The sequence below is a fragment of the Pleurodeles waltl genome, chromosome 5, assembly GCF_031143425.1.
Source record: "Pleurodeles waltl isolate 20211129_DDA chromosome 5, aPleWal1.hap1.20221129, whole genome shotgun sequence".
Taxonomy (NCBI): domain Eukaryota; kingdom Metazoa; phylum Chordata; class Amphibia; order Caudata; family Salamandridae; genus Pleurodeles; species Pleurodeles waltl.
Genome location: NC_090444.1, coordinates 195,200,411 through 195,228,266, shown reverse-complemented (window position 1 = coordinate 195,228,266; position 27,856 = coordinate 195,200,411). Strand labels below are relative to the sequence as shown.

Here is a 27,856-nt window from a genome sequence, read left to right as displayed (position 1 = left end):
CTTGTTGGGAACGACTCCGTCACGACGCCGTGTTAACATCTCATCGAAGCATTTTTGTTTCTAAGCGCTATTTTTGAGTTTAATCTTTAAAAATTCATAACTTGACTTGTGTATGTGGGACTTTTGTTGTTTTGGTCTTGTTTTGTTTAGATAAATATTTCCTATTTTTCTAAACTGGTGTTGTGTCCTTTTGTAGTGTTTTCATTAAGTTACTGTGTGTGTTGTACAAATACTTTACACCTAGCGCTCTGAAGTTAAGCCTACTGCTCTGCCAAGCTACCAAGGGGGTAAGCAGGGGTTAGCTGAGGGTGATTCTCTTTTACCCTGACTAGAGTGAGGGTCCTTGCTTGAACAGGGGGTAACCTGACTGTCAACCAAAGACCCCATTTCTAACAACTGCTATCACATTATATTTTGAGGGATGGGGCATTACAATGATCTCAATATTTTTCAATGCACCAATCCAAGGTCTTTATTTCCTCACCAAGGACTCAGCATGACTAGAAATGAGGGCCAGACATCCAGAAGAGTAAGTGGAAGTCTGTTGTAGTTGGTAAACTAGTTTACATGTTAGAAATCATTCTGAGCTTCTCCTTGGCTGTGAGTCAAGCTATCCTTACACCACCTTCCACCACTTGAAAATTGCCTTGTATCTCGGTAACTGGAGTCATATCCATCATTTTGTGAGATACAGGAGACTAAAACAAGTGTTATGGTTAATCCCCGCTCTATTTGAGAAGCCTATTACAGAGAGAGCATAAGAAGAGGTTTCTGGGCTACTGTCTACTGCTACAGATAAAGAGGAAGTTCAATGTCTTCTGGATGACAAGGAGTCTGATGCATAGGGGAAGTTCAAGTTTTCACACCCCAGTGGGGCATCGATCTGGTTACCTTCAATGGCTGAGAGTATGAAATTGCAGATGGGAACTGAGAAGGCCTCAGCACTGACAGATTCCAACACTGAGAGTAGAACTTAGCGGGAGCTGTGGCAAAGTCAGACCCAAGGGCAATGCATCCCTGGCAGATTGGCTGGCTTTTGGTCGTGGTCCATCAAGGGTTTTCCAGGCAAAACACAAGAAAATTGTTTCTAAGTCCCAAGTTTTAGTGTTAAGCAAGAGGAGTACACTCTGACACCAACCAAGGGATCTAAGGTCTCAAGACAGTACTGGGAGGAGGGGCCCTAGATTCACTCCTGTAGAAGCCACACTCAGGATCCAAGGGAGGTCCAGTTGAAAGAGGTCAGTTAGGCTCTTCTAGGAAAATGGGCTTCCTGAAGCTTTTGTGCCCCCAGTAGATTAACAGGACCATAGCCAACTGACCACTGGAGTCCCCTTTCTTGTCACGGGTACAAGTGGGAGCAGGTCCAGCCCTTGGAGGTTCTCCTCAGGGGTCTCAACAGCAGTTGCAGTCTTTTTGTCTTCCACAAGGCCAGTAGTGTGCTGAAGATTGTGCCCTGGGGCATCTGGCCCGGCCTGTGGGGGGGGGGGAGGGCGACTACTGGTACTGGTACCCACTTACAATACTAACCATCCTCGTGCTCTCAGGGATTCCCTCCCATATTCCCAATGCCTCCAGATAAGTAGAAATTGCTTTTTCAGATAAGATTTTTTCAAGGAGGGTTATGTTTTAGCCGAAAAAACATATGCAAAGGGCTATCCACGTAGACTAGTCAAACAATCAATTAAACTGGCTTGGTATTGCCTGAGAGAAGTACTGCTCAGTCCCAAGAATAAAGACAACAATGAACGCTTGGGAGGTGTTATTACCTTTTCTCCTGTCTCTAATCAATTGAAAAATCACATTTGTAAATAATGGCCAGTCCTTAATGCGGGTGAATTGAAAATTGAAGTCCTCTTTTTGCTTTCCGCAGAGGAAAAAAAACATAAAAGATCACTTGGTGAGAGTAAACCTACCCACGACTAAGCCCAGCTCAACATTAATCTCTTTCTGGGGCTTGCCCCCGTTGTGAGACATTCTAGGTGTGGAAACTGGAGTGTATGACAGTTCACTACTAAGATTAAAGAATGTGTGTGTGTAGGAAGTTGGCTCTGTATGCACTATTTCAAAGTAAGGAATAGTATGCACAGAGTCCAAGGGTTCCCCTTAGAGGTAAGATAGTGGCAAAAAGAGATAATACTAATGCTCTATTTTGTGGTAGTGTGGTCGAGCAGTAGGCTTATCAAAGGAGTAGTGTTAAGCATTTGTTGTACATACACACAGGCAATAAATGAGGAACACACACTCGGAGACAAATCCAGCCAATAGGTTTTGTTATAGAAAAAATATATTTTCTTAGTTTATTTTAAGAACCACAGGTTCAAATTCTACATGTAATATCTCATTTGAAAGGTATTGCAGGTAAGTACTTTAAGAACTTTGAATAATTACAGTAGCATATATACTTTTTACATAAAACACAATAGCTGTTTTAAAAGTGGGCACTTAGTGCAATTTTCACAGTTCCTGGGGGAGGTAAAGTATTGTTAGGTTTCACAGGTAAGTAAGTCACTTACAGGTTTCAGTTTTTGGTCCAAGGTAGCCCACCGTTGGGGGTTCAGAACAACCCCAAAGTTACCACACCAGCAGCTCAGGGCCGGTCAGGTGCAGAGGTCAAAGAGGTTCCCAAAACACATAGGCTTCAATGGAGAGAAGGGGGTGCCCCGGATCCAGTCTGCCAGCAGGTAAGTACCCGCGTCTTCGGAGGGCAGACCAGGGGGGTTTTGTAGGGCACCGGGGGGGACACAAGTCAGCACAAAAAGTACACCCTCAGCAGCGCGGGGGCGGCCGGGTGCAGTGTGCAAACACGCGTCGGGTTTACAATGGTTTTCAATGAGAGATCAAGGGATCTCTTCAGCGTTGCAGGCAGGCAAGGGGGGGCTCCTCGGGGTAGCCACCACCTGGACAAGGGAGAGGGCCTCCTGGGGGTCACTCCTGCACAGAAGTTCCGATCCTTCAGGTGCTGGGGGCTGCGGGTGCAGGGTCTTTTCCAGCCGTCGGGAAATTAGGTTCAGGCAGTCGCGGTCAGGGGGAGCCTCGGGATTCCCTCTGCAGGCGTCGCTGTGGGGGCTCAGGGGGGACAACTTTGGTTACTCACAGTCTCGGAGTCGCCGGAGGGTCCTCCCTGAGGTATTGGTTCTCCACCAGTCGAGTCGGGGTCGCCGGGTGCAGTGTTGCAAGTCTCACGCTTCTTGCGGGGAGTTGCAGGGGTCTTTAAATCTGCTCCTTGAAACAAAGTTGCAGTTCTTTTGGAGCAGTGCCGCTGTCCTCGGGATTTTCTTGTCTTTCTTGAAGCAGGGCAGTCCTCAGAGGATTCAGAGGTCGCTGGTCCCTTGGAAAGCGTCGCTGGAGCAGGTTTCTTTGGAAGGCAGGAGACAGGCCGGTACGTCTGGGCCAAAGCAGTTGGTGTCTTCTGTTCTTCCTCTGCAGGGGTTCTTCAGCTCAGCAGTCCTCTTCTTCTTGTAGTTTCAGGAATCTAAATTCTTAGGTTCAGGGAAGCCCTTAAATACTAAATTTAAGGGCGTGTTTAGGTCTGGGGGGTTAGTAGCCAATGGCTACTAGCCCTGAGGGTGGGTACACCCTCTTTGTGCCTCCCCCCAAGGGGAGGGGATCACATCCCTAATCCTATTGGGGAATCCTCCATCTGCAAGATGGAGGATTTCTAAAAGTTAGAGTCACTTCAGCTCAGGACACCTTAGGGGCTGTCCTGACTGGCCAGTGACTCCTCCTTGTTATTCTCATTATTTTCTCCGGCCTTGCCGCCAAAAGTGGGCGGGCAACTCCACTAGCTGGAGTGTCCTGCGGTGCTGGCACAAAGGGGTGAGCCTTTGAGGCTCACCGCCAGGTGTGACAGCTCCTGCCTGGGGGAGGTGTTAGCATCTCCACCCAGTGCAGGCTTTGTTACTGGCCTCAGAGTGACAAAGGCACTCTCCCCATGGGGCCAGCAACATGTCTCGGTTGTGGCAGGCTGCTGGAACCAGTCAGCCTACACAGATAGTCGGTTAAGGTTTCAGGGGGCACCTCTAAGGTGCCCTCTGGGGTGTATTTTACAATAAAATGTACACTGGCATCGGTGTGCATTTATTGTGCTGAGAAGTTTGATACCAAACTTCCCAGTTTTCAGTGTAGCCATTATGGTGCTGTGGAGTTCGTGTGTAACAGACTCCCAGACCATATACTCTTATGGCTACCCTGCACTTACAATGTCTAAGGTTTTGTTTAGACACTGTAGGGGCACAGTGCTCATGCACTGGTGCCCTCACCTATGGTATAGTGAACCCTGCCTTAGGGCTGTAAGGCCTGCTAGAGGGGTGACTTATCTATACCTGCATTGGCAGTGAGAGGCTGGCATGGCACCCTGAGGGGAGTGCCATGTCGACTTACTCGTTTTGTTCTCACCAGCACACACAAGCTGGCAAGCAGTGTGTCTGTGCTGAGTGAGGGGTCTCCAGGGTGGCATAAGACATGATGCAGCCCTTAGAGACCTTCCTTGGCATCAGGGCCCTTGGTACCAGGGGTACCATTTACAAGGGACTTATCTGGGTGCCAGGGTGTGCCAATTGTGGATACAAAAGTACAGGTTAGGGAAAGGACACTGGTGCTGGGGCCTGGTTAGCAGGCCTCAGCACACTTTCAATTCAAAACATAGCATCAGCAAAGGCAAAAAGTCAGGGGGTAACCATGCCAAGGAGGCATTTCCTTACAGTGTGTAATAATATTAAAATCATGTTAAACGAGTTTTCAAATTTCAATACTGAAAATGTTATATATGCTATTACCTCTCTGTGTGATATGACTTATATTGGTCAAACAACACGGAAGGTACGCATATGGATTTGTCAGCACAGAAGTCGTCTAGGTTGCATAGTGACTAATGCACCATTGGTGGCCCACTTCATGGAGAAGAAACACAGCAAAAATTATTCTTTCTGAGCTATCAGGATTCTTCCGGAGGTTCTTTCATGCATTGCACACCCCGCCGATTACGTTATTTCCTGCTTTGCCAGCACTTGAGAACCAGACTCCTGGTCTCCCCTTCCTGAGGATTCATACGCACCACCCCTGGCAAGGGACCCATCCAATTTATAGTACGCTCTTTGCTCGGCCATGGGTGGGTATGCTTGCCACCTCGTCTTCACCACACTCGCACCCACGTGGCCTACTTTCTATGGCATGCCCAGTGCACACCATTCAACTTTCTTGTAATTGGGTTGATTTGGTATACTATTGGTTATGGGAGCTTTCCCAATTGATGTCTGGAATTATTGGGTATTTATTGCTTTCATTCAGGTTGCACACTGCCCCAATTAGCGTGCAAGTATAACTGTTGGTGCCATATTGTCCAGCCTACTCTTTGACTGAGGTGGGTTGGTTTTGCCACTCTCTACGGCATGCCTGTTGCACACCATTTGACTTTCTTGTAAGTGGGTTCATTCAGTATACTACTGGTCCTGGATAGCTTTCCCAATTGATATCTGGACTTACTGGTTATTTGCATTCAGACTGCATACCACACAAATTAGGGTGCAGGTGTAATTGTTGTCGCCATAGTGTCTGACCTACCCTTTGATTGAGGTGGGTTGGCTTTGCCGCATTGCATTGGCTGATTATTGCCACTTTCTCATTTGCCTATATGTTATCAGACAAATATATGGGTTCTGTCATACGTGCATGATTTCTCTTGTGACTACAGGTGGCATTGTATTACGGTATTGTTATTAGCTTATTTCCTCCCTAGAGTCTTTCTAGCGTGGTTTAGTTCGAATTGCTGATGAGTGTATTTATTATCACAGCCTCTTTATTTATCATGATGACCCACTGTATGTGTTTTTGGCACAGGGTGGCATGTTTTGAACTCTTGGATGATTTTACCTATATGCCATTAATTAAATTATTTTTCTCTTTTCTTCTTTCCCCTTCTTTCTCCCCCCCCCTCTTTTTCTTGCTTATACTTTTTCTTTCTAGATTTTTACTTCAGCAGGTATTAGGGTTATGTGTTCTGTAATCCTCTTATCTCAGTTATAGATCCCATGTCTTGATGATGATCCCAGCATTGGTCTAAGGGATCAACTGGAGTACCCTGACTCTGTTTCTGCACAATTATTTAAGTATATACGAGCAAGGATACTGTACTACTGTGACCCCATCTCCTAATTGGCAATTTCTGTCACATATACAATGTCTAAGTATTTGTATTTTGTTTTTTCATGGTTGTTTCTTACATGTTGTATGTTATTTTTCTGTGCCTGTGGCTCCCCACTACAATGGCCTTGAATTTAAATAAATAGTTTTACTTTTTTATATTTGTATATTGAGCATGTATTTTATTGAGTTTTAATGGGATATTTGAGGGACTGTTGCTCTGTTTATAAATGCTTTGACCCCTGGTCCCTAAGTACCCATGGGTTTCCCTTGTTTTTTAAAGTAGTGTAATCAGGGTGTGGCACAACTCCTCCCCAGCCATTTACCACTACACTGAGGCCCTTTTTGTCCCCATGCCTGGAAGGAATATACAACAAACACCAGGACAGCCATTCAGGTCATGGGACCCTGGAAACTGACAGAAAGGCATATTTGGTTTAGGCAGAAAAATGACAACCGTCCTAAAATTAGCATTTTCAGAATAATAACTTAAAATCCAACTTCCCTATTAGAGAGAATACATTTTCCAGGTTGAAGTAGCAGTTTAAAGTTACACTACAGGCTGCAGTTATCAGGCCTGAGAAGTGTTTTACATTACTGCTTTAGTGGGTGGAGCAAGGTGTGCTGCAGTTTACTTGTAGCATTTAATTTACAGGGCCTTTGTACATGTAGTACCATTTACTTGGAACTTATAAGTAACTTAAATGTGCCAATTAGGTGTCTGCCAACTGTATCATGTTTAAGGAAAGAGCATAAGAATGTTACTACTGGTTAGCAGGGGTGAATTTGTTACAGAGTCCTAAAGTCAACAAAAACTAATTTACCACAAAATAGGAGAATGAGGGCAAAAGGTCTGCAAGAATACCATGCCAAGGATGTCAGTTCTAACAGATGTGTTCTAAGGGTAAGAGCACATGCTCTGGGGCCTGGTTAACACAGTCCCTGTGCACAGAGGCAAAAAACAACAATACAATCTAGCAAAAAGTGGAGATGAAAATACAAAAGGGTAAAAAAGGGACTTTTTCCTACATAAAGGAAATTGGGAGACTTCAGGACTTATACAAGGAAAACAATGCTTTTCAAGATTTATTTATGGGGCAGACATTTTTTTTATAAGGCCGACAAAGGTCAAGCCATTGTTATCTTATCCACTGAAGATTATAGAAATCAGTGCATAAGGTTACTTTCAGACTGGGATGTGAAATCATTTTGAAGATCTACATCCACACTTGGTAATACCATTAAATCTATGTTTTTTGAGGCAGAATATGCCAGAGGCAATAACTAAACATGAGGCAGAGTTTCTGGTTAAATCAAATCCAAAACTATTTATTTTTATATTCTCCCTATAGTTCATAAACCAAGGAGACCACCTCCTGGCTGACCAACTGTGTGTGGTATTGATTAATTGCTCAAGCCCCTCTCCACTTCCAGTAACTACTGTTTAAGATCACTGATGGCAAAAATGGCACCTTTCATAAAAAACACAGGGTATCTGTAAACATACCGTGAATAGGGGAAGTGGTCAGTTTTAGGATCATCCCACGATAAGCTAGGGTGAGGAGTTATAGGGGAAGTTTATGCAGCATTAGAGTATCACTACACTATGGCAGAAGACAGAAGGCCAGGACGCCGAGGCAGGAGAGGGGGAGGTAAGGGATTTCAATCCACCAAGATGCAAACACAACAACTGACACTACTCACATAGAAAGTTAACAGCCTGGGAAATAAGGTGAACCAAGTCCTGGTTGTGAAAGCCCCTTAATATATACAAAGCTGACATAGTATTCATGCAGAAAATGCATCTTTTAGAGGATCAACACCGTTGCCTGGGGAAGGGGAGATATAAGATGGCTTGCTTTTCTCACCATGCATCGGGCTCCAAGGAAGTGGTGATTGTCTATTGGAGATTCTTGCCGCTACATATATCCCGTATGTGGACAGACACTGGTGGCTGTTACACTGCCCTGACAGGGGACTTGGAACATAAGATAATTATGGTGGTAAATATGTATGCCCCGCCAGGATTGCATTTAGAGATGTTGGTAAAGATAGGGAATATCCTGATGGAGGCACCTCAAACACTGGTGATCCCTGAGAGAGACTTTAACTTAGCCTTCAATACTCACTTAGGCAGACAAAATACCAGACAGAAAGGGGATGCAACAAGGGAAAAATTGGAAGGATTTGTACAGGCAATGGGACTGTGTGACATTTGGATGGTAAGATAAGGGCTACTCATTCCAATCCCATGCAAACATTGTGCAATGCAGCATTGATTATTTTTTCATCACTGGGGATATGCTACATAAATTCACAGATGCCCACTTCCTAGCACAAGGGATTAGTGACCGTTCACCTCTGCAAGTAATTTACTTAACGAAGAATTGAAAACTCCTCCAAGAGTAGAGGATGGAATCCTGGGACCTCACTGACAAGCAAGAGGCCTGGAGACTAGATAAATCTACTAAATTGTATTTTATTTTGAGGAAAACAAGGGGTCTGTGCTGAGTCATATTACACAGTGGGAAGCTGTAGTGGGGAATATCGTGAAACACCAGACATCCAGATGCAGTATGTTTGGGAACCAAATAAAGGTTTATTCCAAAAGATGACAGTAAAGTAGGAACCCACGACTGAGGCTTCCGATAAGCTCCGCACTCCACCGAAAATAACTGAACACGGTGGAACGAGGATTTAATCGAATGCCTCAGGAGGATTTAATTGAATGCCTCAGGATTCTAAATACATCACAATAAGAACAAAGCTATACTACATACTACGGAAGCATAGGGTCACCATTAGAGGGGCAATTATATTGGGTGAAGTGAGAGAGAGAGAAGGAAACAGCATGGCAGGTTGACTCACTTAGAGGCAGAGTTGATGCAATTAAAGAGGGAATATGTGACAAATCCCACTCCCCCACTGAAAAAGGAGATGAAATTAAAAAGGGACAAGTACCATATAGTGGTGAGAAATAAGGTAAAAATGCCTTACAATGCTAAACTGCGGCAGATTTATGAAGCTGGGGATAAGGTAGGGAAACTGCTGGTGTGGATTGGTAGTAAAGAAAGAGAGGGATTGCAAGTGAGAGAACTTGCCTTGGACACTGGGGAGAGGGTGACAAGTAGTGAGCAGATTGTAGAAGCTTTTGTGACATATATGGAGCAATTCAGTAGCACCAAGCTCTTGGTCCCTGAGGAGGAGGTGCTAGAGTTTGCTAATGACTACCCAGTGCACTGCCTCATATCAGAACAGGGGGCGGCACTGGAGGCTGAATTATCGATAGTGGAGGTGACACAAGCACTGGTGCAAATTCAGACAGCTAAGGTCCCTGGATCGAAGGGACTGCCTATATAACTTTTTCATAGGATATCCAGACACACATCTTACCATCTACATGCTGCTTACAAGGCTGCAACAGATGTGCTTCTACTAAAGGATGAGAAACTCTGTGATAAATGTGTGTCATATAAGTCAATATTGTTGATCAACGTAGACACCAAAATCCTTACAAAAGCGTTAGCTACAAGATTGCGTGTAGCAATGGCTGATCTACTGCACTCAGACCAGAATGGATTAATGCCAGGTCACTCAACTAAACTGAATTTGAGACGCTTGCACAATAACATTGCAGATGTTGAGAGACTACGTGATCCGAGAATGATAGTGTCTTTGGATGTGAACAAGGTATTTGGTTCATTGGAGAGGCACTGTCTGCTTGGGACTCTGGCAAAAATGGGATTTGGCCCTAAATTTATTAGGTGGATATAATAGACCTAGGGCAAGAGCCAAAATCAATGGCTGCATTTCCCAAACATTCCTGATAGGTAAGGGCACCAGAAAGGGGTGCCCATTGTCACCAATGCTGTCTGCGCTGGTGACAGAAGAGCTGTCGGCATGGCTGCGGGTGGACACCCGGATGTTGAGTTGGCTGGGAGGCAGGAGGTGGGAGGAGCAGATTTCCCTGTACACTGATGACATATTACTCAACCTAACAAACCCGGTGAAGTTGCTTGCTCAACTAAATGACATATTTCAGACACTAAGTAGATACTCAGGATTAGGGGTCAACTGGCAGAAGTCCCTGATATTTTCAGTGGCTGGATTGGTGCAGATGGAAGTGATGACTCTTCCACTATGGGTAGGACCACAAACATTCAAATAGCTTGGGACATGGATCGCTAGGAGTGCAACCATACACTATGACGCAAACCTGTCATCAATGATTTCGCGACTACAAGGGGATGTGAGACATTTGCATAAGCTGCCTCTATCACTTCTAGGCAGGACTGCTATGTTGAAAATAATTGTACCAAAATTGTACCATCTTCCAAACCTGCTCATATAAAATTCTGAACACTTTCTTCTCCGGTGTAGATAGGATGATCGGATTGTTACTGTGGGCGGGGGAGCAGCCTCTGTTTGGAATGAAGGTTTTACAGAGCAGCAAATGTGATGGCGGCATAGCCCTTCCCAACATGAGGAAATATTATGAAGTGGCACAGGTTTAGGTGGTTAATGAATGGCCTACTTTGACTGAGATGACCTGTCTTTACGGTTAGATATGAAAGGTATAGGTGACAGGAGCTACCTTCATGCAATGTATGGGGAAAAGCTGGATGTGAAAACGGGACAAATGACTAAGTTAGTAGTAGAGGTCTGGTCTAGTTTACACAGGAAAATAAAGTGGGACAACTGACTGACCCCCCAAAACACCACAATGGGAGGGGAACAAGTTGCCTCAGACGGCCACATTCCAGGGTTTTCGGGAATGGGATATTATAGGCCTTTCCATACTTGCTGATGTCTGGGATACAAATGGAATGGTCTCGTTTGAACACTTGCAGGTAGGATACTGCATTGCCAGCGACGCAATGGCTGCAATACAGACAGTTGAGGCACACGCTGCACGAAGAAAGACAAGCGGAATCCCCGCAAGAGGGGCGGTTGCTGCATAGCAGAATAAGGAAAAAATGCATCTCCCTAACATACATTACACTTATGAAAAAATACACAGGGTCCCCTCATACACGGCTGAAGGGAAGATGGGAACAGGATTTTGGGGGAGCTAGATGATAAGGACTGGCAAAAGGCTCTTGGATTCCCTGCAGCAGCTGTGATAAAGGCAAGCTACTGAGTAAGCCAAATTAAAAAAACTGCCTAGGACATATTGCACCAGGGTACTGCTTAATAAAATAGGAAAAGCAGTGAATGCATTATGCTTGCAAGGTTGTGGGGTGTAAGGCACACTACGGCATTTGATCTGGAGCTCCCCAACTTGCGTTCATTGTGGGACCAGGTGTGTGACTCACTGAGGGAAGCAGTTGGGATGCCCCTGGACTTACAACGTCGGCTTGCCATTCATGGTATTTGGGGCCCCACAGATCTAAGACGTGGCCAAAAGATCTTGATTAATATGGGCTTAATGGTGGCCAAATTACATATTGTCCAGAAATGGGACACCCTCCACCCCGTTATCGAGACTGGGTATTGGGTATGGAATAATACAGGTTATTGGAGAGAGAGATATAAAAGGGCAGGGGATGCATGAAAAAAACTGAAAAGGTTTGGGGTCGATGTGACAAGACCAACATGTAACGGAAGTGTCCTAAGTGGATGCAGGTGGGAAGATGTAGCAGAGCACTTCTGTACCAGATGTGCTATCCTGCAGGAGAATTGATTGGCAATCATACTAGTAGTAGAAGACGGGTGATATTCTGAATGAATATGATGTAGATCAGTGCATAACTGAGCAATGTCTGAGATGTGTAAAAGTCATGAGTGTTGCAATGCCAATTATCTAGGGTTACTCTGTATTCGATGCACAGTTACAATTAAAAATAATTTTTAAAACATTTTTAAAACAAGCGTTTGCAATGCACTATGCATTTGTCCGAGTTACAGCTATTACCAGTTGTAAACTCCCAACCAGATTTTTCTTGCCATGGTGAAAGAAAGAAACAGCACGATTGCGCTGCTACAGTTCACTTGTAGTGAAACCTATCGGCAAAAGTGCAATTATGTACATAACTGGCAAAAATGCAATTAACTATGTAACAGGGTCGATATTATGCAAAGGGCGCGACTTCTGCCAAGCGAGATCACGCTGCGAAAATAGAGAAAAAGTAGTCCACAAACCTGATGGGAGCCAGCGAGCCACGCATGTTTTCTGTACTTGGTCTGACGTATGCGTGCCTTCCACTAATGAAAGCAAGCAGATTTTAACAGGCAAGCCCACGAACCAATGAAAGACACTGACTTGACGTGGACGGGGATCCAAGCCCTTTTCTAATTCCTAAAGCGTCTTGCCAGCGATACGCATGCGCAAGCGCATGCGACGCAGGCTCGACCCTAAAAACACAGGGTGTTGTCAACTGCTTGAAAATTTTTGTCTTTGAGAGTACAACACATTTATTGAACTCTTTTGATGTGGAGGCCCTATATAGTAGCAAAACTGGTGAGCTACTAAATTAAACAACAGTATTAGTTTTAACAGTTTACTTCCAGTTGCTCCAATCAAAGCACTTTGATTTTCCAAACCTGAAAATCATAACTAGGGATGGCCAATTAATAACTGAAACTTTTCAACCACCTACAGATCTTAACAGTCCATTTCAATACAAAAGCTTCCATCCTAAGTCACTGCAAGACAATCTACGAAAGAGACATTTTCAACATTTTCTGAAACTCCAAAGAAACTGGATTGAGGGTCGCACTTTGATATCCAAGCTGAGATTCTCTCAATGAAATCAAAACAGAGAAAGGTCAGTCATCAAGAAAGCAAAAAAAGTGCCACACAATTGTGAAGACTTTTACCCCTTTTTATATTATTTTTTTAAAAATAGATACTGCTTGCTTGGGAGACCGAAGCCTGATGATTTATCTGTGTTGGAGCAAATGAAGTAGTTTGACATGAACTGTTCATAACTCATCTTCCTCTATTATTACTCATTGCCTTTATGTTTTTTTACCATGCACTGTACTCCTATGTCTATATGTGCACTAGGCCTTGGAGAAATTTTAATTACGTTGGAATAATTAGAGTAATTTAATTAATTGTGATACGAACATATGCAATTATGCAAGCTTGAGTAAATTAAGAGTGATTGGAGCACATATCCTACCAGAGGAGCCCAGAATAATGGACAAAGAAAGTGAACTGTTGTGGGCTACTTCTATGCATTTAGTGTTATTTTCCTAGCACAAGATGCATCAAAACAAACAAAAGCCAAAATATTACAACATTAAGGCAATAACTCGACAGTTATTACTCTGGAATGCAAGTCCACTCAAATTTTCATTGAAACACATTCCTTCTTCCTGACCTTTCTTCCAATTTGTATAGATTCTTCCTTTTGGTTAACCACAGTTCATAATTTCATGGGACGCTCTTTTACACAACCCAAAAATTAAAGATCTGCGTTCCACCCTAGAAGCAAACCACCACATACATTCAGGTGTGCTGAAGTTCAAATGGACCTGATGCTGCCAATTAACAATAGTAGAGGTTCTAGAGAGTTTAATTTCTGAAGCATTTACAAATCTGACAAACTTAACTTTTAGTGATTAGTATGCCCTCTGCATTCTCACATTATTTCAAGCCAACTATCTGTAGTTTTCCTAGACTATTAGATCATTGATCAGGTAGATTTAAATTGAACTTATACAGGTATGCCAAGGTATGATAAACCAACTAAGCCACATAATTCACATTTTATAGAAAATTGACTCCCTGAGCACAGCTGAAATGTACATAATTTATACATTCTCCAAAATTCATAGCTGATATTGATTCGGGTTTCAAATTTCCATTTATCTATTTTAGAGTCAACCAACTAATCGTGATTGGTTCAATTTAGTATGATACACACTGTCCTCTGACCTGTGTCCATTGACCCTTTAAGTGCTGAGGCTTACACCCCCGTGCTAAGTCCTCTTTTGATATTAAGCGCTATTCAGTATGAAATCCTTCATAACTTTTTCCATATGTTAGGTACTGTAAAGGTAACCAGGGTTTGTAGATTTCCCCACTAGGAAGCGAGAAATTAGCCCAAACATGCATCTTTTTAGAATTGGGCAAAAATGCTGGTAAAGAAAGCATGTTTTTTTTATTTAGGAAAAGAATCAATAAAAGGTTTGCTATGCTTAAATCATTGTCTTCCCTGGCTTAAGAAAAAGGCCGAATTATTTTTAAAAAGACCTTTTTCTCACAACAGTTTTTGCAATTCTCTAGGTGGTGGTCAATATTTCCACTTTTGTGGTTCCTACCTACTTACAGCATGTTAAGAGAAGGAGCTAAGTAACGAACCCAAAAAAACACACAAAAACAGCTGAGATTCTGAATTCAGCAGTGGCTCATTTTTGTAGATCGCTCACGGTTTTCCTAAGGAAGTGAATAAATGAAAAAATATATCTACTGAAGCAATATATAATTACATCCATTTGACTTTTCAGGTTGCAAAGTAGCATACTGCACCAATTCATAAGTTAAATCCTGATTATTAAAAAAATTCTGAAATGTGGCCAAGTAACAGAGTTTGGGAATTGGGGTTATTCATGCCAGTTTTCTTAATGTAAGGTAATTCTGAGGGTGTTTTACAAACTGCGTTCTGTTCGGCACACTGACTTGCATATAGAAGCCAAACATATCAAGAAGCTTAATAGATAATAACAAATGTCTTATGATTCACTTGTAGGTGAGTGGTCCGATTGCATGAGGCAGGAAATGCCCCAAAATACACACTTTAAATCCAAAAAAGTTAGATTTGAATTAAATCAGTTTGTGGGATGGGAGTAACTGTGGTATTCGAGTCAGTAGTATGCCTGTACTCTTTTAAAAAAAAGTTATTCGACAGATCGATTTTACAGAAATAAATCGACACATGCCTGTACTCAAGGTAACCTACGAATCCCTGACATTTTTGAAAAGTAAATACCTGGGTGCATTGGGTCCATAGTGATATGGCTTGTATGGATCACAATACTTTTTCTAACCCGAAATGCCCTGAAAATGCCAAACGTTGATCAAATCAATGAATTTCCTTATATTCCTGTGAGGGAAAGTGGCACAATTTGCAGAGAATGTCAAACGTTCTACCACAGAGCATTAACATACTTCTCGCAAAAAAATGCTAGTCTAATAGAAGGACATGTTGATGCCCCATCATCAAAACCTAAACGGAACACAAATCAAACAATGTAACCACTCACAAAATGTCATGACCTTGATGGAAAGCCCATGCAAACAATGGCAAAATCATAAAAAAGAAATATAAACCAATTGCCGAGGGGCTGTCCAAAATTCACTCTCTGTACTTATTGTGCTTTTTTGAAGATTTTATAGCATGAGGTTTACTACTGCGGAAGCAGATGTCTTAATTAGAAATTTTTAATGAGTGTTTATGTACTTTGAATAATGACTTATGTAGAAAAATGAATAACGTAGAACATAATGTTCACGTTTGAAAATATGACCTGGAAGAATGGCCATCAGTGTTCACAAAATGTACTAAAATATAACCAATTCACATGAAATATTGAAATGTATTAGATTAATGTAGTAATATGTCATATTAAGGGTTATGAATTATGTTATTGCTTATTAATAGTAGGCCTTAACTTAGTGAGTGTCTTGGCCTAGTTTGCCAGGCCTCATGCAGAAGCTGAACTAACTGTGAAATGCTCATTGTTTTAATAAAATGCTTAGCAGAAACTTTCTATGGGAACCGACGGACAGGTGATGAGAGCTCTCGCACAGTAACAATTCATGTGTAAAATCTGCAAAGGGTTCTTTTCCAGGACGCGAACAATGAAGATACTGACTGGAGACAAAGATGCAACAAAATTGATACCTGACTAGCCGGATGATGGGAACATTGTAAAGTGAACCAATCAACGACATGTGAACTGTGAAATATTAGAATTCATAGATTTGGTATATGGACATCATTAGGCAGAGTAATAACGTACGATTAATTGACCAATTGGAAATTGTGGGATAGTTTGGGGAACTTTGATATAACAACGTGACAGAGAAGACCAGATTCAGATTGGGAGATTCAGATTTACTGAGATATTGAGAAGAAGAGATTTGAGATTCTGTCATTGGGCTCATACTCTCTGACTGAGAGCCCGATGTTTTGCTCATCGATTGATGACCTGAGGATGAAGACTGATTCTGCTTGCTGACCCATACCGTGGATAGGTAGATATGATAATGACTGCATTGCATTTTTATGCCTTTTCTTTCTAGGTACCAACTGCGCTGGCTTAATACATTTCTTTAGGTAGATGTTTTTCCAAATTTGTATTCTAAATTGTTTTGCATGAAGCCTCACATGCTGATTCTAATCTGTGTTAGTTGAGGTTACTCACATGACAACTGACAAATTGTAGAGACAAATGGTTGACAGACTATTTTGCTGAACTTGATGGACATCATAATTTTGCTGAAATGGGTTTTACTAATGTCATGTGTTGATGCCTTAGAATGTCTTTTGATTCAAGCTTTGATTAGATCATGTTTTCTACAACTGGCTGATTAACAAGCATTATTAAAATAGTTTGATTTGAGTTGATGATTAAGATTCATGACTTAATATTGTTAACGGAAGGGAAATAAACTTCCTAAACTTATACTTAAAGGTGTGGTTATTCATGACTGAAGAGTCATGGTGTGTGAATTTTACTTACTTGATTGATTATTGATTTGACTAATGGTTATTGATTATTGTGTGTCGATTATTGATTCTGTGCTGAAACTATGGTAAGAACACCTTATCCGAATCAAAAGGTTCAACAACCTGTACGCGTCTCCCCCTGTAAGTTTACTTATTAAGGACCGACGTGCTAACACTACCAAGATAGTTGACTGTAGCCGGACCTAACAAGTAATGCTACTCTGTTTAGGCGTACTAGGGACTGACCTCTGTTAAATATTCCAATGGCTTCTTGGACTGATGTGTGCAAAAAGTATCCATAAATAAATAAATCAAAGAACTTTACAAATAAACAACAACACAAATGTTTTAAGACAAGGATTAACAAAATCCCCACAATTCACATTGATACTGCTCAATTTTGCATGCAGTGAAAGACTTGATGTAACAAGGCTACTGCACATAAAGTAACTTAGAATGTACTTTTTGAAGAGATTTCAGCATGCAGAAAAACACATCTATTTACAATCTATCTTACTATCTTACACATAAAAATACTGAGATTCTGTTAATTATTATAAGATTTTTACCTGCTTCTGAAGTTCTTGTGGTAATCCATTCTGAAAATGTACTGCCAGCCATATTCACTACTAAAATACGGAACTCATACTCCGTACATGGCTCCAAATCTGTAACATTTGTGCTAGTTGGTGGAGGTTTTAATGCATTTTCATTGGCCGATTCTGCAACTGGATGTGGACTGAGCCATCCACTACCTTGGAAGACCCTTTTCTCAGAAGGAACACGTTGGCCATCTGACTGCAAAACTCCTCTCATGTAAATTTCATATCGAATAATTATTCCTGAAAGTAAGCAAAATAATTTACAAACACTCAATATGAATTCTGAAAATAACAAATCCGCCCAGTTAAGTAGAACATTTCAGTCAATTCTTATGCAAAGTTGAAATTTAAACGTTCCTTAAGCTTGGTTGTTGCTTGTATCAACTTGCAACACTATTAGATCACTAACAAATCGTCTTTCAAGTTTAGTGCACATGTAAGATGGGTCTGTCTCCCTTTCCACTTGCTGAAGAGAGTGACATCAAATCTAAGTAGAAGGGAGGACTCCTTTTAAGTTGACATGTCTCCAAAGTAAACAGATTAAAACTAAAGTATTTCAAACATATTGAAGATCCATCATATACTGGTTTAATGGCTCTTTTTCCCCAAAATGACACACAGCAGTTCTCTTGGAACACCCAGAATATTCACCAGGTGTAAGGTCAAGATTGTTAATGTGGCAGCTCTTTTAAAAAAAGTAAGTTTGTTGTCCCCTGCTGTGTCAGTTTTTAGGTCTTCCTAACAGTGTAGTCACCTTCAAGACCTACTGTTTCAATATTCAAAAGCTACTTGAAACAGTGCGGCATTGCAGTTCATTCTTTATCTCATAGATGCACTGTGGGAAAGTGACCATTCTATTTTCTTGAAACTGATGCTGATAGTGTTTCAGTTTTGTGCACTGGGACTCTGCTAAGTAGGTCCCAGTGGATATGCTTTGACATCTAAAACATGTTGCAATTGGTGGCTATACTCTTAATTGGCATATTAAACGTACCTATTAGTCCCCACTACATTGTACAAAGTGTACACAGAGCTTGTTATTTCAATGTCATGTGTAGACCTGCAGCACCCATTGAGCCAACCATACAGTGACAGTGCAGACATAACAGCAGACCTACCACTGTAGCCTGTATGTACAGTTTTAAACCTGCACATTCAATCTGTCAAAATACCTCCTTTTGATAGACCTAAGCCCCCCTTTTAAATATCAATAAGTCACTCTATAGTAGGCCTTTGTGCCTAGAAGGGAGGACATGTACACATTTAATGTTAAACTTATCCTTACAGCGACAAGGCCCCAAACGTATTTACAAAATAGCAGGGTTAGCTGTTTCATAGGAAAGCAATGAGAAACTATATTAAATTTATTAGTGTTATCTCTCCATAGGCAATAGCTACACAGTTCATTCTCTGGCTTTATAAAATATTTATTACAAAACCAACACAATGGTAAAGTTGGATTTGTAATATATATTTTAGAAAAGGGACTTTTAGCAAATCACCTTTTCCAAACCTAAAGCCTATTTGCATGAGCTCTGTAATGTCACCCAGAAGATGACTAGCAACTTGATAAGATATGAACTCCTGGAGACCAAGGGCCTTAGGTGTGGGGAGGTGTTCCATTCCTCTGGCCGCATGACCATCTTGGCTGTGCCCAGGAACTTAAATTCAAAGAGGCTTAACCTGCCTCAAGCAAATGTTAGATTACCCCAGGGCAGGTTTCCCTTTAGTCCACCTGATCAGGCAGGCACCAATCCCAGTGGGAGAAGAGCTGTCCCCAGAACTGCTTTGGAGTGACCACAGAGGAGGAGTTGTTCATTTCCCTCATCACACCTCTGGGATGGACACAGGAGCTCTGCACAGGGGAGGAATGAACTTCCATCTAAGTCTTAGGTTCTTAGGTAGAGAGGGACACTGCTGGCTGCAGTAGGGCACACAGTAACAGCTGAAAATGGGTGTATGGTTACCCTGGGAAGTTCTCCACTATTGGTTACAGAGGGACCAGGAAGAAGCCCCAGCCACAGACTACTTCCAGGAATAATGTGGTGCCCCTGGATACTCTCTTCAGAACAGTACTGAACCTGCTGCTGAGACCTATGAGAAGACCTGAAAGGCTGGACTTGCTCCCACCTATTCCCAGAACAAAGAAGTGGACTCCAAGGGTCTGTTGGTGAGACTCTTTTTAAGTAACAGGGACACAATAAGCTGCTGGAAGCACTTTTCCTGAATAATCCAGCTGAAAGGTTCCAAATGGACCTGCCCTACAAGGTGCTAGAAGCCCGTTTCCTGAAAAGACCAGATGACCATTTCCAACTGATTTGCCCTGTTTCCTGCTGGTTGCTTCTGCTGGATTGAAAGTCTTGATCCCCAAGTGCTACTCCTGAGATCCTGGGGCCCTTGGCTGTGTCAGGTGTACTTCTACCTTCTTGAATATCCTGGGACTTAGAATCTTGGCTCCAAAGACCTCTGGATTACTGGGACAGCCCTGCCAAATCAATCCAATGAAGGATCATTGCCTCTGAGTCAAAGATTCAGGTTGCTCCCACCCTGAGCTTTTCCGCATCAGCAAATCCATTTTACTGTGACTTCACCGGGAAGGTATCCTGCCTTGTGAAGCCCTCTTTTGCTACCGCTCCCTAGAGAAATCAAAGCTTCAGAAAAGTGGCAAAGTCCAAACGTAGATATCATTACCAGGCCAAGGCTTCACAATTATCTAGCCAACAAGGGACCTTCCTTGGCATGAATCTGTTAAAATTTCTCCCACTCTGACCTTCCCTCCACCCCCCAGAGTCAACATCCTAAGCTGGACCTCATCTGACCGCTATCCCACCTTGTTGAGCCCTTCTCAGCCACAGTCTGTTGCCTTGTCCGCTGAGATTTTTTGGCTTCCATTTCAGAGCCTAGTTCAGAAGGCAAAACGTCTGACCAGGCTGAACCTGGTGTCTGTACCCAACTCGCTCTCCATTGCGGTCGGCCTTAAATACTGCCTAGGTACTGGTCAAGCACAACCACATGACCACATTTGCCACTTAATGCTTTTGGTTCAATATTCTTTTAAAAAGTCAAAGTAAAACAAATCGAATTTCTGGATCCTCTCATTGGATTTTAGTTGTTTTGGTGTCTTTTTGTTCAATAAACAATTCTTTCTTTGTTCTAAATGGAGCTGAATTTTCATTGTGTTGTGTTTTTGACTTTGTAACTGTTTTGGTACTTCTAACTGCTTTAGACATTTTCCTAAACCGAGTCTGTCTGCACTGTGCCATAACTACAAGGGGTTGAGCTCAGGGTTGAAGTACTGAAACCTCTACTGGACGTAACAAAAATAGTGATAATAATACCTGTGGTGGACTACTACCCATCCCAACTAATAAAACTAATAATTCACTTTTTCAGGTGCATTCTATAGAGAAAACAGTTGTCTTTTGTTTTTTTACTGCATGAGGCATTTTAAATTTATTAGGCCCAAAACGCAAGCCATCCTAATTGGGTTTGTTAGTGTTTGTTCCAATGTCCTGCTTTAGGGTAGCTAGGCTTGGAATTAAAAGCCTGCTGACAAAATGTTAAGTACAACTGCTATTTGGATGATATAGAATGTAGGCCAGATAAATATACAGTGTCATTTGCGACATATTTATCTGAAATGGATGAATAAATGCTATGGTTTAGTAGCCAAAGGCATATTTAGTTATTCAAAGTTATGAAGTGCATTATATATATTTAAAAATTAACATGAATGCGCCCAACACCCTCCATAATTAGTGCATCAGCATCTAACTATGATGTGCACTGTGTTATATAAGTAGAAGCTAAAGCAGAGTGGAAAGAGTATCTAGAATGTCAATACCATGGCTGAGGCTTTTCCCTTGGAATGCTGCAGAGGGGCGTTAGTAAACTAGAGTGGGGCCTGGTATCACCAGTGATGGGGTCTTAACAGGACCTGTAGCCCCATCTTTTGGTGACATTCAGGATCTGGAGCTTCTTGGCCTAGAATAGGAGTGATCTGCAGTGTACCCTAAGAGCTGCACTGTAATCTGGTCTGGTTTGTGCCTGACAGCCAGTCTCCCAGAAGTGAAGGGAAGTCACCTGAAGTCATGATTCTCTGATGGAATGGATGACTTCCTGCTTGCAGTTCCTACAAGAGGGAGAGGAGTGCACCTGTCCCAGCAGAGGAGAAAGACTGTCCAGGAGGAGTAGCCATTGAGCTCTCAGAAAGGGGAATTCCAGAGGAAGCTGACAACTCAAAGAGAACGTGATAGAAGAGGCTTGTTTTTTTCCTCTGGCTGCTCCATATAGTTGGTGAAGTGAACTGTATAAAGTTATGTCTGAAGTGACTTACTGCATATTGAACCCTAGGTTCAGTCATTGAGTGCTGCTACTGCTGACATGGAGCAGAAAGGGACAGCTTTACCATCAAGTACAGAGTCCAATCGGCAGAGGGTCTACCACTGTCTGAAATCATTGCAGTGAGAACATTTGGCCTAAGGCCACAATTCCCTTCAGCTGAGCGCTGGCTTGCAGTGGCTTGAGAACTCCCCCACCACAGAAGCAAGCATCGATGTGGAAACCTGCCTCTCTGAAACTTTTCAGATGTGAAGCTTGCAGAAGCTGTTGCTGGTGCTCTGCAGCAAGGAGTCAGCTCTGTGAAGTTGAAGCATGTAGTCATGTCCACAACCTACCTAAAACTGCGGAAGGTGATGTGTAGGTACAGCCAGGGGCTTAGACTGCCACAGGGCTGTTAGATACAAAGACGTAAATAGACACACTATGGCCACTAAGATTGATATATTAAAACTAAGGAAAGAATAACAATCGAACTGAGCTGCATAAAAAAAAAACAGGGAGAACTTTTAAGAGATCAGCACCTGAGCCTAATCTCTTAGACGGATTGGGCCGGTAATAGAAGAAACTTAACCCAGTAGGAAGAAGGAAGATTACAGAGAACGGAAATAGTGAAAGTGTCTCGTTGATAGAATACAGCAGTCTTCAATCATGTTGTCGTGCATTATAAGCAGTACACTATTTCGCTGCAAAATTAAAAAATGCTTTATTTTTCTTAAAGATAACATCTGCGCTGTACATTACCGAGTGTGTTGGCTGCTTGTTAAGTTCTGGCCTCTTGCATGTCTCCCCTCAAACCCCACACACTTCTCCCCTGAGGAGCCTGTGACTTCTGCTGAAAGTTAAGAGTGGAAAGCTTTGTACTTGGTCCATTTTACAGAGCCAGAGCAGGACAGGCACTTTAACACCAGTGGCAAGAGCAGCACAGGCACTATGGCACCAGTGGCACACGACCTCAACCACCAAGGTTGAAACCCAGTAACCTATCTGATCCATGGTGCCTCTCCCTGGGGTCTGACATGTTAGTTTCTGAAAAGCAAACCATAATTCCTAAGCCACAATTAAATCAATAAATATATGTATGGCAGTATCTGGCATTAAAAATACTTCTAATTCTATAGGTTCTGTTTCAGAAACATAGCATAGCTGAATGTCTCACTTTTGTCGGGAACAGAGTAAGGTAGCATTGTAGATGTGGATAGGAAAACTGACAAACAATGGAGAACCAAATGATAGCACGCTGCTGCAGGTAGAGTACATGTTTTGCTCAGCAGGTCAGACTATTTTCTCACAAGGATGAGAAAGATATTTGCGAATATAAAAACAATATCCTCCATTTGGCTCCTGGACCACTAACCACAGCTGCTTGGAGAAAATTATGAGATGAAAAGATATGTTTTCTCTCCAATGTCAATAGAGGATCAGCACGTTCAGATGGTGAAACCACCATAATCCATACAATTACCACCATCAATAAATAATTTTTATTGTGTCTGAAATCGCTTTTCACAATTGGATGTCACTCCTTTTATCTGTTCTTTTTGTTATCCCCGAAACGAGGAATTTACTACAATGCGTTTCAAAAGGGACGAAAATGGAGGACCCAATAACAGGTATGCTTGAAGTAAACTTCCACCTAATTAGACCCACGAATATCATATCTAACAAAACATTTAGGGCCAGATGTAGGAACCTTTGGTATTGTAACTCATAATTTGAGAATCTTCGTGATTCTCAAATTGCGAGTTGCAATACCAAATGCACAACAGTGTAATTCACACGGTTTGAGATTCCTAATGGGGTCGCAAATGACCTACCTCATTAATATTCATGAGGCAGGTCGCAATTTGCGACCCCATTGGGTATAGCCACACTTCACAGCGATGAGGGCCTGCTGGGGACAGCAGACCACCTTGTCTGCGAATGTTTTTAAATAAAGCAATTTTTTTTAATGCACCCTGTTTTCATTAAAGGAAAACGGAATGCATTTCAATAATAAAAATGAAAAGTTTTCTTTTCTTTTTTTCAGAGCAGGCAGTGGTCTGTGGGACCACTGCCTGCTCTGAAAAAATATTTTCGCATGCATTCACAAAGGTAAAGGGGGCCCATAGGATCCCCTTCCCGTTTGCGAATGAGTTAGCACCAATTTCAAATTGGTTCTACCTGTGATTGTTTTGTGACCGCATTCACTGTCACAAAACATTCATATATCGCATTGCGACTCGCTATTAGGAAGGGAATGCCCCTTCCTAACTGCGACTCGCAAAACCTTTTTGCGATTTGGTAAAGAGATTACCGAACTGCAAAACTGGGTTTGTGCTTCGCAAAATGCTTTTTTCTTGTTGCAAACGGAAGCTTTGTACATGTGACCCTTAGTGAATTTCATTCCACATAGGGTTTTATGTACAATAGTACTAATCCCTAAATCCGAAGGCACTCCCAGTAATTTTTCACGAGGATGGAGTAGGGCCGTGGGTTTTCCTATTATTATTCCTGTAATAATGCCAAATCTACGTTAGAACAAGGGTTTTATGAATTGTTTTTGTCACGAGGTCCATTACTTGTTCATTCATGCAGTCTGACTTTTTCTTGGTGTTATGCCACTTTCCAGTACTCACAAGAAAGGTATCCAAATCACAATGTGACTTGGACTAAAAACGATCCATGCACACACTGGTAACAATCAAGCAGCCGGACCACAAAACATTATTGACTGATGCCATTTCATGTCTTTGATTTGTGAAAATATATTTTACCACCATATTATGAAAATGAGTTTCTGGAGGTGAGAATGTGTGACAAGAAGGTTTTGCACATTTGCTGTGTAGCATTTTGTGCTGGGGCAGATGTTTGTGTGCCACACTACTGCAATGTTATGTTCTGTTTATTTGTGGTTCTCCTGTTACTTTTTGTTTGCACTGTTTTTATTTTGCTGTGTTACGTTTTATGGTGTCGCTGCTTTATGTACGTTATTGTGTTATGCTCCTTAATATTGTTACCTCAACAAATACTGGTGTTTTTTCAGCCAAAGGGGCACTTGCCTTTAAAGTTGTTGTGACAAGCAAATTTTTACTGCTTCTGTGGTAGAGATGGCGTCTTAAGTTAGCACTTCCAGAGCTCACTTCATGGGGCACAGGGCATGAAGATAAAAAGACTGTGGAGATGAGGCCAAACCAGAAATTAAAATCAAGCCCTCTCTGTCTCAGACCGGCTTTAACGAGGAGACACCTTCACTTCTCATTATGCTCCGACTATAATGAACTAAATATAGAAAGGAATCTTAATCTGCAAATGATTGGAGAAAATGTTTCTAGAAGGAGTCAGTCAGACACTTAGATTATATTAGTATGCAAATTTTAAATGAAATATGTCCATAAAATATACAATTCGCCCCCAGTTGTATTGTTTCTGCTTTTCTTATAATTGCGGAGCCAATGAAACCACTGTACTGCAAATTCTCAAGGTGAGAAATCTTGTGCTGCAAAAATCCATTTTATCTATGATTTTCGAAGGTAATTAGACCACTCTCTAAAAGGAATCAAAAAAGACAAACAATCACTTTATAGGCAAAATTGAGTTTCTAAGTTGATAAACAACTGTGCCTGCTTCATATCCCTCACACAATATTATACCCACTCTGAAAACATAGACAATGTTGGCAAGCTGTAGTTATTTTTTATTGTGAACTGTCTCGAGTCATTTATGGTCAAATGTGCATGGTGATGCTTGTACACTATCCCTTGAAAACATTGTGTAAGTTAAATGTTCATAAACCTGAAAAAGAAAGGCCGGAAAACTATACATATAATTGCACAACCCAATAACGTACCCCTTACTCTGTTTTAGAGACTATGGGCCAGATATATCAAATGATTTTACCCATTCTGTGTCTATGGGAAAATGCTTTAGTACATTTGGCCCTATGGCTCAATTAGGAATACATTGGAGTATGATTCTGAAGTGACAGGTCTGGTTCAAGCAATATAGTTGCATTGTGTAAATGTTACCTTTTGGAAAAACAATAAGTAGTTCCTAAGCCATATACAGAAAGTAGAGGTGGGCTCTGATTCATCAGCGGAGTTAGCAGAATTTTTGCCACTCTGGAGCACTGAGTTTAGCAAAGACTACGCCCACGCTGCAAAGCAGAGTTTACCGGCACCCACCTAATTACTTGTGGTCGCCCTGCTTGCATGTTGTTGCTCTTCTGATAGTCCTTCATCTAGGGCTTTCGCTAAAGGGGAGGGGGGTTTCAAAATCCTGTGATTAACTGTCTGTTTTCTCTGTCTAATGGCTGTCTGTGTTAGACGGTAGAGTGTGAGTGCGTTTCAGCCTCCAAGACGTGACTTTGCTCTGGCTGCACAGTGAGGGACAGGCCCAGGGCGGTGCTGGTTACTTTCAACTCCAGAAGAGAAGAGGTGGTGTAGGAGGAGGAAGGAGTCTGGTGGCAAAGACCAATCTCTGAGAGTTGAGCACAGAGAAGGCAGTGCCGCACGGGGTCAGCAGCAGAGGAAAGTCGAGATGGGGAGGAGCTCTCTCTGTGATCACAGTATCCCCAGCCTCCGCTGGTCTGAGTGATTTGGGGTGTCAGAAACAACTCTAGAATCCTCTCTCACCTGCTGCCCTTCAGTTTAGACATCCAACCAGCCTTCTCTATTTTCAATACCTGGTATTATTGATGGGCTGTAAGACAAGGAGACATTGCACACTCTCCTGACACTACGCATGCACAACCACAAACCAAAAGGCCAGCAGCTTTTGGTGTAATCGCCCATGCTATGTCTGTACCTTATGCTTCAAACAGAGCACCTCACGCTGCAGAGACACTATGAGCTCTTCTGACATGATGCATTTAACTGGAAGGTTAGGGGTGGACAGAATGATTAATGTACAATAACTATTTGTTTTAGGCGATGATGTCTGTTCCTAAGATGGTTGAATTGATAACACAGACTTGGTCTTTCACACGCTTGTATAAAGGATGATAATTTTGATATGTGATAGCTATAGGTACAAGTAGAGTTGTTACCTTCATAGTCTTTTCAAAGTTCTTCTAACACAAAGCACTGACTCATGAATGTATTTCACTTTCTTGACGCATGGAGTTCAACTTTCTGCATTGCTTTCTTCTATCTATTTAGTCCTGGGCCTGAAATCAGGCATGGTGTGGGATCTTGGAGACTGGCCTACTGTGGAGCAGTGCTGTGATTCCATGATTCTATGTAAATCTGCAAAATTCTGCGAGTCCTGCCCACCCCAATAGAACGTTACAAAAAAAAACTCACACTTGGTTGAAAGAAGGGGATAAAGGTCATGCTACCCTTTGGCGCAGCACTATGAACCAAGCCTATTTCCCCCAGACACTAAAAAGACTACCACAAAGTTAGGTCTTCAATAATGAGTAAGATGGGCACTATTGTTCAAAAGCTAATTTGGGATATTAATTTACTATGCATAGGATGTCCTGACTTGTTTGGCCTTTGAATGGGAAGGTATTTGACATGCCTACTTTTCAGACTATATTTTACTTACCATGTACTTTAGGAGTTTTGCCTTTTGATCTGAATGTGCGGACACTTGTGTTTTTTGTCACACATTTCCTTCCTACATCTTTAATTCTTCAAACAAGAACCCCCTATGTAGATGCCAAAATACTTGTGTGCTATTGTGTCTTCATCTAATTAACATTTACAAACCAAATATGCATTGTTATTTGAGCCTCAAGTCACTACAAGACCTCATTTACTTAAAGAGGAGCATTAAATATTTCAATTGACTCAACAAAATTAACATCACAAGCAAAAATATTAGTGAAGCTCTGGTTTCAAAACCACTGCACATCTTTATTAGAGTGGCCATCTGGTGTATGTTGTTGTAATATTTTCAAAAGCCAAGTAGATGACATTAAACAAAAAGTTAGAAATTGGGTTTTTGGATAGCAGATGTTAGAAATTAGGTCTTTAGTTTGCTGTGGTTTGCACCTTGTCCAAGTATAGACCACAATTCTAGGTAGGGTAAGTAAGTTACACTTCCTTAATTAACCTGTAGTCACTCTCTCTAGTAGGTTGGCACAGAGTAGTCAGGCTTAATTTAAGAAGC

The 27,856-nt window shown here is 41.9% G+C and overlaps 1 protein-coding gene across 1 annotated transcript in view; it reads right to left on the bottom strand.

Annotated features, from left to right (window-relative positions):
* The window catches only part of USH2A (usherin), a 3,586,186-nt gene that overhangs the window by 2,593,600 nt on the left and 964,730 nt on the right, over positions 1 to 27,856 (bottom strand). Inside the window, exon 18 of the mRNA XM_069233891.1 lies at positions 17,390 to 17,662. Coding sequence (XP_069089992.1) covers positions 17,390 to 17,662 — 273 coding nt within the window. The remainder of the gene's footprint in view (positions 1 to 17,389; positions 17,663 to 27,856) is intronic.